General features: G+C 37.9%; 2 protein-coding genes across 3 annotated transcripts in view; one reads left to right on the forward strand and one right to left on the reverse strand.

Moving 5' to 3' along the window:
- Window positions 1–2,805: 2,805 nt before the first annotated feature.
- RAG2 (recombination activating 2) lies at window positions 2,806–4,389 on the reverse strand. Its single transcript, XM_061203257.1, has one exon. It carries the CDS (start codon window positions 4,387–4,389, stop codon window positions 2,806–2,808), a length of 1,584 nt encoding a protein of 527 aa, XP_061059240.1.
- A 357-nt stretch (window positions 4,390–4,746) lies between these two features.
- The window catches only part of IFTAP (intraflagellar transport associated protein), a 58,603-nt gene continuing 49,932 nt past the window's right edge, over window positions 4,747–13,417 (forward strand). Inside the window, exon 1 of one of the 2 annotated variants that reach the window (XM_061203260.1) lies at window positions 4,747–4,866. The gene's annotated coding sequence lies outside the window, so the exon portion shown is untranslated. The remainder of the gene's footprint in view (window positions 4,867–13,417) is intronic. The other variant, XM_061203261.1, reaches the window with a different exon arrangement.

A 13,417-nucleotide genomic window follows, 5' to 3' on the forward strand; every position in this document is an offset into this window, starting at 1 on the left:
AGGGTATTGGCAGGTGCTATAAAGTGCAGGAGGGAAAGTGTGCCCTGCAGAAGGAATGGGTTGCCCCAAGGCCCTGAGTACCCATGAAGCAAACTAAGGCTGCTCACCAGAAATGTTATCAGTTCAGCATTTTTGGAGACTGAGCACAAAGGGTGAAGAGAGTAGCAAAACAGAGAGGTAAGCAGTAGGGGACAGGTCAACGTGATAGGAATGAAATTGTATGTGATTTTATTGTACTGATGAAAAACTGGGGGCCCCTGCCCTGCTCACCCCTCCATGCTTATGCCACTCCATGCTCCCCTTGTTTACTATGTGTTCCCCAGACTGGTGTTCTTTCAGTTCCTCTAATGTGACAAGCTTCATCTCACCCTTTAGACTAACTACTCCTTTTCTGCTATGCTTTCCCTCCTCCTAACACATTGAACTCATTTGTACTTGTAGATGAGTAGAGTCCCTTAAAATAGTCACCCTGGAAAGCCATATACTTATTTATTGATATTATTCTTGTGTAAAGCGTTTTGGGACTTATCTTTAGTACCTATTTGTGAGGCATATCAGAAAACCCATTTTGTTATCTCAGACTTCATTTTTGGGCCTAAAGTGCCAATAATACTGAGAGTTACACCCTACTAGACTTTGGACATTTGTCTGTTTCCAGAAACCAAATCCATCTCTAACTATTGAGTATCTTCCAAGGAATGAAACATAGGCTCTGATGGTGATTGAAAAGTGAGTCCTAGAAATGTTTTCGGCAGAAGCATTATATCATTGGGATAAGTGAATACTCTTCTAATGTGGTTCATTTGAAAGTTTGCATGTGCTTAGTAGAAAAGAAACCTTATTATCTTAAAATCACATCTGGTGGACTCATTGGTGAGATGACTTAAAAGACCTATTTTTACAAAAATTTATGGTAAGTAAAACCAAAGTACTTGCTCTTGACACACACACACACACACACCCCCAAAAACAGCTATGCTAATGAGATCTGAGCTTGACTGTAGAACCCAGTGAGTTTATAATTGAATCACTCAGATTACCATATGTTGACCTCACTGATCACAAAACAAATATGGGTAATGATTTTTTAGCCACTTGGTCACTGAAGACAAGTCAAGATAAGAGAACGTATATAGTACTTGAGGGAATAACCCTTTTGAACCCTGTGGAGGATATCTCAGCTCCAACTTGTGCTACTTTCTACTAGCAGATAAAAAATAAAACAGAGAGCTCCTGAGAAAATTAAACAGTATCATTTTGCCTGCAACTGGGTAACTACAAATGTTAATAATTGAAATAAATCAATATAAACAGAAGACATTTTCATATTTTATTAGTTTTATATAGGTGATGGAAACAACAAAAATCAAAACAATGGTACAGCAAATTATTCAAAAGGTATATTCACCAAGCAATTATTCAAAAGGTATATTCATCAAGCAACATTACTGAAACAAAGTGAACATGATTTAATTTTTTCAAATTAATTTCAGTATCTGAAACATGGAACTATTAGCAGAACTTTTGTTCCAGGATTTCATCTCCTGTATGGTTCATATTTCCCCTAAATTTGGCAATAAGAACTTATACACTGTGGACTCTTAGTGAAAACTGATGAATAAGAGGCTATGGTTTAAGCTCTTAGGCTAAAGTGAAATGCTTTTCCAGAAAAATATTCCAGGAGGGAAGACATTTGTATCTAAGGTCATCTAATTATCAACTGATATTGTGAAGCCTCAAAATTAACAGTCCTTTTAATTTCAATTCTAGCAAGTATCTAATTGAAACTTAGCAAGCTCACTGATTTTATAACTTTCATTGGCAGCAAACTCCACATATTAACTAGACTCATAAACACACATACATTTCTTTTTTCTCTTTTAAAATCATCTACCTGTTAACTTTATCAAATTCTCTAAACTTTTATTGTTTGGGTAAGTAATCAATATTACTTGGGGAAATAACCTCTCCATGAGATTTATTTGGTGGTTCTTTCTTAGTGCCCTGTTTCGGAGAGCTAAGAAGCAATGGACTGCAGTTTTCATTAAATCTCTCAAAGAATTGGTTCAAGTGCCTAGCTTTGGTTCATCATCTGTGGACCATATGATGTGGGGGGGGGGATCCTTTGAAGAAAGTGCATGTGGATAGTTTGATAAAATGTAACAAACGATGTAGATTCTTTTTCTCTTCCTTCATGTCAATGGAGATTATTTATTTCTTCCTATCTATCTATCTATCTATCTACCTACCTACCTAGCTCCTCATAGCGTTTTCTGTACATGGGCATAGCCAAGTGGCCATCTTAGAGGTGTACAAAGAACATTTGTGTGGGATACAGGTGATTCAGTTTTAGTTTTTGGTCAACTACCAAATTGCTATAGTTCACAAAATAATTCATTTAATTTCTTTGAGTGTTAGTTTCTTTACTGGTTAAATTTGTTTTAACTGCTCTATAGATTATTTGTTATCAAAAGTCCTATAAGGGATATAAGCATACCTCGATTATTATTACTGCTTCTGTGTTTAAGATTCCTTGAATAAAAAATTCAGATAAATTCTCACTAAGATAACTGAGTAAAATATTTTCAAAATATAGGTTATAGGTCCTGTATAGGTCTAAATACAATGACTGTAGTTAGAATTGTATTACAAGCACTTTTCCCTGGCACTTCATTCGTATAACTAAAAGAAAACATTAGACATTTTCAGTAAACAAAAATAGGGACATAAATTTTATCATTGTTATGATTCTTTAAAATAGGTTTAAAAATTTGATGCACTTGAATCTGAAAGGCTCTTGTTGAACTAATCAAACAACCTTCTAAGAAAGGATTTCTTGGCAGGAGTAATAATTTTCCCAGAACCCTTTTTGTGGAGGGACTTCAGTGGAGGCTTTTTTAAGGGTAGAACTCTTTTGGGGGTTTGCAGTGCTCTTGCTATCTCCACATGCTCATTACAATAATATTTGTTGCTTCCTTCTGACAGATGCATGAGTGTGCTTTCTGCCAGATCCATACACTGGGCATGGACCCAATGCCCATCTCCATGAGAGCAGTAAATCATGGCAGGTTTGTTGAGCTCAGTTGAATAAAATGGTACCCAAGTGTTGATATCCACATCACAAGTAGGGCAGCATGTAATCCAATAGCCCGTTTCAGACTCATCTTCTTCATCATCTTCATTATAGGTGTCAAATTCATCATCACCATCAAAACTATTTGCTTCTGCACTGAAACAAAATTCTTCTGAGTCTTCAAAGGGAGTGGAGTCCCCTGGGTCTTCTGTTGATGTCTGACTATTTGTGAATATTTTCTGATCTTCATTCACATCGTCTTCAGCACATTTCAACATATAGAAATAGAATGCTTCTGAAACAACCTGTTTATTGTCTCCTGGTATGCCGAGGAAAATAGTTCCATTTCCCATGTTGCTTCCAAACCATATCTTGCTGTGCTTAATATCTGGGGTCCAATCTGGGGTTTCCATCTCACGAATTTCCATCTTGTTGTCCTCGAAAGAGATGATGTTGCAGATCATTCTTTTTTGATTTTCAAGCTGATAGCCACCAATGATAACAAATTCATCATTGCTTATTTGAGTCAGGATTGCACTGGAGACAGAGATTCCTCCTGGCATGACTGTGCAATTCACAGCTGGGCTACCCAGAGGGAGATCAACCCTTATTCTGTATAGATTGGCAGGGCGGATGTTATTGGCAAGTGAATGGCCTCCTAAAATATAAACGGTATCATTTCTGGCAATGGAGACGTGAAAAGATAGCCCATCCTGAAGTTCTGGAAGAATGTATGACGTAGAGCACCCAAATTCAAAATCCACCAAGAAAACATGGGGCAGGCAGTCAGCTACACTGTTCCATTTTTCTGTGGTTCTTTGGGCGGAAGGTATGTATGACCGTCCTCCAAAGAGAACACCCACACTTTTTCCGCGACTATACACTACATCAATGGAATGACCATACCTGCCTTCAGGAACATCTCCTACCAAGTCTTTCTCTGTGCAGCAAAAAGTAACTTTTTTGTTGTTCTTGCAAACAACAGACATGATATAAATCTTATCTGAAAGCTCGTTGTTTGGTGTTTTCCCTCCATGGATGATGTACTGATGCTTTTCAGACTCTAAGTTGCCTTTGAATGTGCAAGTGGCTGGGTAACGAAGAGGAGGAAGGTAGCAGGAATCCTTAGAGAAAACTGCAGGCTTCAGTTTGAGATGGTTATGCTTTACATCAAAATGGAAAACTCCAGTGGGGCAGGACCTTTTGGGCCAGCCTTTTTGGCCAAAGAAGAAAACTTGCCCATCAAAATTCATTAATGAGAAGCCTGGTTGAATTAAGGCTATGTTATTACCGACTGTTACCATTTGTAGCGACATATTTTCCGATCGTGGATAGATCTTTTACCTGAAAGAATTACAAAATTTTTTTTGACTTACTACATCCCTTCATATAAAATCACTGTGTTTAGATCCCCTCACACGTAAGAAGCATGTTTAAAAAAGAGCTGTCCCACAAGCTCGTAGTGGCCTGAATTCGCAAAATAGCAAAAATTCAGGCACCTAGGTAAGCAAAGAGAAACAGAACCTTCCAGCTTAATACCATTCAAGAAGCTGGGACCTGTTTTAGACATGGACTAGCGTCCCTTAGACTTCTGGGAATTGTAGTCCTTTTCCCTTAAAGATTCACCGCTTGTCAGCAGAAAGAACTACATTTCCCAGGAATCCGTTCTCTATGGGATGTGTGGCTACGATAGTTTGTCTCTGTGGCTCCGCGAGAGGAGTCTGTCTGAATAAAGACGCCAAAAATGCGAAGTGACTAGATGGGAGCCAAGACGTAAAACTAGGGAAGAAGAGGTGAGAATGGCTGACGCAGACCCAATATCCGGGTTACGGGAAAGCTGCGGCACCGGGAGCTGCGTCTGGCTACCCCCGCCCGGGTGTTGTTGGAGCCTCTCCTGGGGACTCTTATTAACAAGTGACCCAGTAGGAAGCAGGGCTGCTTGTGGCCAGAGCGGGGTTGCCTGGAAACCGCAGCCCGAAGAGAGTCCCAGCCCAGGTGTCCTCACGGACTTCTTTGGAGCTTTGGAGCTCGACTCAAAATTGCACCCCCGGGTCTCCTTAGGTTAATGGGGCGGGGGTTTGACGGGGGCACAGAGTATAAAAAGCTATGACTATTTTGCGGAACCGAAAGGTTAGTCTCTGAATACCTGGAGTGCAGGGGAGAATTTACCTGATAATGGTTTTTTACCACTCCTGTATTTAGTCATGTAAATACACTAATGAGACTTTAGCGGATACCACGCCAAAGGCCATTTGTTTTCTCAGCTGCTCTTGCTCCGGTTTTTAGAGTTCTTTTAGGGATGCAGAGAAGTTTCCTAAACACCTCTCCTTCTCCCTTCCTCCCCCCGCCCCCACTCCTCCCTCTTTTTGGATAAGAAAATAGAGTTAGTGGCTGTTATTTCAGATCTCTCTTTCCAGCCCCAGAACCTTGGAAGTAATTAGTAATTCTGTTGTAAGCAGGCATTAAGCAAAGAGGTACCAGAATTATTCAGAATGTAATATTTGTATGATTTTTAAAAACAGGTATTTACTAGATGGAGTAAGCTTGATAAATTTTAATTTTTAGAAAAATTATTACTTACCTTGGAGAGATGTCAGGAGCCTTAATGGGAAATGCACGCCCTGTTTGCAGAGTGAGGTCCTAGGCACTAAAGATTAAAGGAAACAAAATGGCACAGATTCCTTGACTTTTAAGAATAAATTGTTAATATGCTTCAAAAACAGTATAAAGCAGTGTCTAAGAGTATGGAATCTGAAGGCTGACTGGATTCAAGTCCTGGCTCTGTCACTTACTGTGTGACCCTGAGCAAGTAATTTAACCGGTTTGTGTCTCGGTTTCCTCATTTGTAAAATGAAATAATAATTTTACCTACCTTACAGGTTGATGTAAGTTGTGATTAGTAAGTTAATACATGCAAAGCACTTAGGACAGGGCTTTGTACACTGTAGGTCATAGCTGTGACGATTATGCTTGAACTTACAAAAAGTAAGGTTGTTAATGCACAGTTACCTGCCAGTCGTGGCAGATGATGTTTATGATGTTGGAGATGATTAGAAGGGCTTTAGGATCTGGGAATCTGGTTAGTGGGTGTAGACTGATAATTTTTTAGACTAGTGAGAATTGGATAAACATATACAACAGAGGAGTTGCTGGTGGGTTCAGTTTAAATAACAGGAAATATTTCATTCTTCTTGTTACCCTTTCTCGAATCCCTCATTAAATATGCAGACTCTGAAGTTGGAATGTCCGAGTCCAAATTTGGGCTCTAAAAGTTATTTGCTGTGTAACTATCTTGGGCAAGTTTTTTGTCTCTTTTCTTTTTTTATCTGCAAAATGGGGATAATATTAGTACCTATTCATTGAGTTATTTTTGAGAATAAATGGGATGACACATGTAAATCACATAGCACATGTGTGATCATATGTGCTGGCACATAATAAGTATTGAATAAATGTTAATTGATGCTGTAATTTATTTTTATTCCCCCTGCAAAGGTTCTTTGGACCTTGTGGAGTTTATGGTCAGTCTAATGAGATCTTGGTGGGGTTGTTTGCCTTGAAGATCAGGTGTAATTAATTGCTAATTATTCTCTTCTACTTATGTTTAGCTTACTTGGGAGACTCCTCAAGGTGTGATATTTTAATAATCATCTTGTGGGTTATTAAACCAAGTGAGGAACTGGTGAATGAGAAGGATTATTACTAAGGTTATGAAAGCAATCCTTTTTCTTCCTCAGACCGTGGTGGTTTGTAGGTTCAGCAACTTGCCTTGCTTATGAAATAACCTGGGCAAGTGTTTTATTTACTCGTGGCCTATCCAGGTATACATGAGAGAAGGCATCTGTGCAACTAAGAAAATGCTCTCCATAGGAACTGAAAGGAAATATTGTTGGCGCTCAATTTAGTAAAGGAAAACCATATGTGATTACACTCAGCATGATGTGTGATGATGTTTAGAGAGTTGCTCACTTTTGGGCTGAGGGAGCACCAAAGCCTGCTTGTTGTAAACACCTGTGAAGACCATTATTGGGATAGAAAGCAAGCTCTACAGAGGTAATGGGTCCCAGATCCCAAGGGGTGACCATACAACAAGAACACTTGCTTTTAAATGGAAAATTAAGAAGTTTTCATTGTAACCTATTGGCTTTATTTTAAAGTTCATAGGGATTTTGGCTTCTCATAAGTGAAAACACGGTTATTGTAGATTAAACAGAAATATTTTCTTGGGCAAGATATAAGGAATACTACCCCTTTTTGTAGCTTATTTTGGGTTCCCAAAGATTTCTGACCTGTTCTCCCTTTGGTGCCCTGCTATTTGGCTCACCTCATAATTTCAGGGCCCTAAAAATAGTGGTAAAGTTGATTACTGTTAAGATGAATTACCTCTTCATGTAACACAGTTCAAGAATCTGTGTATTTAATTTTTAGATTATTCATTTTAAACTATGGCCAGATGACTTATGTATTTAAAGAATGAACAAGAACATTGAAAGTGTTTTCACATTATTTTGCCATACTTGTTTAGTTTTTGTAATTTTGCTTTACTAACTTAAATATGTCTTCACAGGAATAGACTATAGTATATTTTCCACAGTTTTACTATGACTCTGTTCATCACATCTTGGTTTTTAAATGAGTTTTTAAAAGGTGACACTAGAACTAAAATAATCTACTGAAGTGGTTTTCTTTAAATAGGCCAGATAAACACAGGCAGATTTTGAAAAAAAAGACACTGTTCTTTGACTGAAAGAAGTTTCAAAGTCAACACATTAAAGATTCTTTTTAAAGGTCAGAAGTATAGGACCAATAAATTTATACAAGTCTCCCAACCCCATGCTAACATTCCTCAGCAGGGAGATTTTCATTTATTCTCTGTGAAGCTAGGGCATAGTTGAGAATCAAAAGAGGGCTAATGGTGTAAGGTCTGGGTTTGTAGTTTCCTGTGTCTGAACTGACACTTTTTTCCTTCCAAAGAAAGCTACTGTACTCGGAAGCATTAAATCTTGCTGATCAGTGTTGTCCGTTTTCCTGATTGCTCCAAAATAGCAGGTAACCTCATGTAACTGCAGTCGTTTAGTGTACGAATTAACACTATCTTGCACGGTTCATCAGGTTTGAGGCATACATTGTTTGATTTTTTTGCTGGCAGTAAAACCAGGATTAGGTCTTCCTTCTGACCACTTATGCCAGAGAAGCATTTATGCACTAAGATTAAAATTTCAACACTGATGCCACAGGAATAAAATCCTTGCAGCAGCCTGAGACCAGAAAGCCCCTCTCTTTCCAAATTCTACATCATCCCTTCCCCATCTGGACACCCAGTCCACCTGGAACTAACATACTGCTGAAGGGGGGCATCTTTCCCTTAAAGTTGACAAACGTAGACTCCCATATTTTAGCTCTGGTAGAAATTAAGTTATTGGACCTACCTGAAGGCCAGGGGCACTGCTCACCCCTCTCTGAATCTTTGCCGCTAAACCAGGTATTAAGTGTCAGCGCTTGGGGGAGATTCACTGACTGCTCACTCTCACCGTGGCCTGCAGAAGGATGACGGTAAAGAGAGTATGTATGTGTGCCTACAGATGTTCCAGTGAACACTGATCTAACGGGAGTAACTGACTGTGACCTTTTTTTTTTTCTTTAGATGGTTAAGGGAGATATCCAACCAGGGTGTACCCTCAAGATTTAACTGTTTCCTTACTGGTGAACAATGGAAACATAATCTATTATCTGTAAAGACCAAAAAAAAAAAAAAAAAAAAAACCTGGTAAAATCCTGATTTATTAAAAACATTTTAGAATGTTTAATATGTTTATTAAATGTTTATTATTTAAACATTTAATAAACAATAATATAATAATGTTTATATAATTAATAAACATTAATATTTAATGTTTAAATAATTAACATGATTTAAAAAATACTATCATGATTCAAATGGGAAATTATTTTTCCTAAAGCAGAGACTACTAATACTAATGTCAGTTATTTTGACCGTGAATTGCTCCTCAATGGTCTCATTTTCTTTAATGCAAGACTTAGAAGGAGTTCTGATTATGGGAGGCCTACCACCAACTTTGTATCAGGGAACTGCTGTGTAATATTGTATAGTGGAATGATTAAAAAAATGGGCTTTAGAGTCAAGCTGACCTGGTTTTCTCTGCCAGCTTTGCCATTTTCCAGGTGGAGTCGTCTTAATCCTTAAGCCTCTTTTTCCCCATCTCTGAAATGGGGATAGAAATATTTACATCAAAAGATTGTTGCAAAAAGACTAAATGAGATAATGTCTTTGAAGTGCTCAGCCCAGGAAAATATTCCACAGTGGTCTTAAAAACTATGGTAGTAGCCTCCCCATTCCCACTCCAAAGTTTCATAATCAAAGGAAGAATAAACCAAAGGGTTGAGAACAGATGAAAAAGCTGACTTAATTTTTTAAAATAGACCTAAGTTTTTAGAGCAGTTTTAGGTTCGCAGTAAAATTGTGTGGAAGGTACAGAGAGTTCCCATATACCTCGTGCCCCCCACTCACTCATAGCCTCCCTCATTACCAACATCTCCCACCAGAGGTACATTTGTTACAATCGATGAACCTACATTGACACATTATTATCACTCAAAGTTACATTAACATTCACTCTTGGTGATGTACATTCGATGGGTTGGGACAAATGTATAATGGCATGTATCTACTATTATAGTATCATAAAGAATAATTTCACTGCCCTAAAAATTTTCTGTGCTCCACCTGTTTTTTGCTCCCTCCCCTCAATCCATGGTAACCACTGATCTTTTTACTGTTTCCATAGTTTTGCATACTCCAGAATGTCATATAGTTTTCAGATTGGCTTCTTTCACTTAGTAATATACATTTAAGTTTCCTCCTAGTCTTTTTATGACTTGATAGCTCATTTCTTTTTAGCTCTGAATAATATTCCATTGTCTGGATATTCCACAGTTTATCTATTGTATTTTCCTACTGAAGGACATCTTGGTTGCTTTTGGCAATTATGAATAAAGCTGCTGCAAACATCCATGTGCAGGTTTTTGTGTGGACATAAGTTTTCAACTCCTTTGGGTAAATACCAAGGAGCACTATTGATAATTCATATGGTAAGAATATGTTTAGTTGTGTTAGAAACCTCCAAACTGTCTTCCAAAGTGGCCGTATGATTTTGCATAACCACCACCGATGAATGAGAGTTCATGTTGCTGTACATCCTAGCCAGCAGTTGGTGTTGTCAGTGTTCTGGATTTTGGCCATTCTAATAGGTGTGTAGTAATTATCTTGTTTTAATTTTCATTTTCCTAATGACATATGATGTGGAGCATCTTTTCATTTGCTTATTTGTCATCTCTATGTCTTCTTTAGTGAGGTGTCTAGTAAGGCGTTTGGTCCATTTTTTAATCAAGTTGTCTTCTTATTATTGTATTTTAAGAGTTCTATGTATATTTTGGATAACGGTTCTTTACCAAATGTGTCTTTTGCAAGTATTCTCTCCTGTCCTGTGGCTTTTCTTTTCATTCTCTTGTCAGTGTCTTTCGTTATTTTATTTTTTTATAGTTTTGTTTTATTTATTTATTTATTCGGCTGCGTTGGGTCTTCATTGCTGTGCACGGGCTTTCTCTAGTTGCGGTGAGCAGGGGCTACTCTTTGTTGTAGCGGGCTTCTCTTTGTGGTGGTTTCTCTTGTTGTGGAGCACGGGCTCTAGGCGTGCAGGCTTCAGTAGTTGCAGCACACAGGCTCAGTAGTTGCAGCATGCGGGCCCTAGAGCACACGGGCTTCAGTAGTTGTGGCTCATGGGCTGTAGAGTACAGGCTCAGGAGTTGTGGTGCACGGGCTTAGTTGCTCTGTGGCATGTGGGATCTTCCTGGACCAGGGATCGAACCCGTGTCCCCTGAATTGGCAGGCGGATTCTTAACCACTGTGCCACCAAGGAAGTCCTGTTAGTGTCTTTTGGAGAGCATAAGTTTTTAATTTTGATGAAGTTCAGCTTATCAATTATTTCCTTCATGGATCGTGCTTTTATTGTTATATCTAAAAAGTCATTGCCATACCCAAGGTCATCTAGGTTTTCTTCTATGTTATCTTCTAGGAGTTTTATAATTTTTGTTGTTAACACTTAGGTCTGTGATCCACTCTGAGTTAATTCTTGTGAAGGGTATAAAGTCTGTGTCTAGATTCCTGTTTTTGCATGTGGATGTCCAGTTGTTCCAGAACCCTTTGTTGAAAAGACTGTCTTTGCTCCATTGTATTGCCTTTGCTCATTGGTCAAAGATCAGTTAGCTATACTTACGTGGGTCTATTTCTGGGTTCTCTGTTCTGTTCCATTGATCTATTTGTATATTCTTTCACCGATACCACACTGTCTTGATTACTGTAGCTGACCTAATTTTAAACAATTCATTAAAAACAGTTACATCAAGAAAAATGTATACCATTTATTAAGCCCATTTCCCGACCATAAAACTTTTCATTTCTTTGTGCTCTATTCTAATTTTTATCCAAATGTATACATATTTTTACTTAGTTATGATAAGAATGTATTTAAATTTTGTTTTATCTTTTTAATGTAACATTATTTCATATATACTATGAAATGTATATTTTATTTCCAAAATTTTTACTAGTTGCCTAAAATTCCATTAAGTGAATATATCTGACCATTCAGTATTGTTGGTCATTTAATCAGGTTCTATGTGGCTTAGATGATAGAATGCAGGGATCAGAGGTAGACAGATTTGGAGTTGAGTCTTAGTTCTGCCACTTACTAGCTGAATGGCCTTTTTGACCTTCAATTTCCTTATCTCTAAAACAGGGACGATACCTGCCTTACTGGGAGGATGAATGGATATAAACTGTCTGTTATAATGAGTGTACTCAGTAGATCTTGTGTAATGATGATGGTGCCATAAATATATTTGTGTAAGTGAAGATTTTCATTTTTTGCCAAATTTTAGGATATATTTTCAGGGTTGACTTTTAAAAAACCGACAAGTAGCTCAGTTGTTTGGCTGATTCTTGTCATTTGGAATGTTGGTCCATTCCTTAAAAAAGTGTCATCATCTCTTCTGTTACTTCCATGATGATTTTTTTTTTCTTTGTCTGCAAAAGAGTATTGGGTTATTTCTCTAACCTATTTATGGTGTTGTATAATGATTATGGCACTTGAAATTCCAGCATCAGTGACAGCTCTCATAAAATTGACATATTGGTTATCTCCACAGTAAATATAAAGTAAGAAATGCAACCTAGAAACCAGGGGTAGGTTTAGGTAAGTGTTTTAGCCTTTGCATTCTACTAACACCAGAAAACAGGCAGTATTTTGCTAAATGGGTTAGTTGTCTCCTAAAGAGACTGGAAATTAGCAACATATTTGGAAATGGATTTTTAAACCCTGAGCCCTTGCCACACATTAGGAGAGCATTAGACTCGCAGTGATCTCCTTCAGAGCCCCCAGTCTACCAAAGTCCTCAGCATAGAAACTAAATGTGAAGTCATGGACAATATTTATTGAGTATCCGCTATGTATAGAGTCATGCGGAGAATTAGGGAAAAAAAATCACAGACTCAGCTCTTGCCCTTAAGGAACATGCATGATAGTAGGATGAAGCAACTTTTTGATTGTGGATAAACATGTTTTACATTCTTCCTATGCTCACCCTTTCTTAAAAGTTCTTAAAAGTTCACCAAGAAATAACAATTATAGGGGCAGAGTCAAATTCCTACCGAAATATATGGATTTCTCGTGCCTTAAATCCAAAGACAGTGGACAATTAAAGAATACAAGTCAGTTGTCATTACAGAGTAGAATAATTTTTATTCCACAGAGGAGATAAAAAACTTAGTAATGGGATATACTGACATAGTAATTGAATGAAAAGGAAGCATAATTGGAGAAAAATAGAACGTCAGAGATGGAAGACAACTTCAAGTCCAGTCCCCTTATACCTACATTCAAACTGCTTAAGGCCAGAAAAGTTAAATAACTTGAAAGGGTAACATAGCTGCAGGGGTGTGTGTACACATGGTGGGTTGAGGTGGGCAGGGGAGGAGCACAGTTTTGTGAACTCATGACAGTGTTTCTTAAGAAATGCAGTGACCTCTCAAGCATTTCCATCCCCATCTTATAAATGGAGAAAAAACTTAAATGACATTGTTGCTCAGTGGGTTAGCAAGTGTTTGAAATGAGGTCAGTGGCAGCTTTTCATAGCATTCAAATAGGCATAGACAATTTTTACTTTTTTAATAAGTGGCTGATTTTTCAGGAAGTAATATAAATAGTGTGGGAAAGGGAGATGTTTGGTCTGTTGAATGAATCCCATGATAGAACCCACAACTGAAAC

The sequence above is a fragment of the Eubalaena glacialis genome, chromosome 10, assembly GCF_028564815.1.
Source record: "Eubalaena glacialis isolate mEubGla1 chromosome 10, mEubGla1.1.hap2.+ XY, whole genome shotgun sequence".
NCBI classification, from domain to species: Eukaryota; Metazoa; Chordata; class Mammalia; order Artiodactyla; family Balaenidae; genus Eubalaena; species Eubalaena glacialis.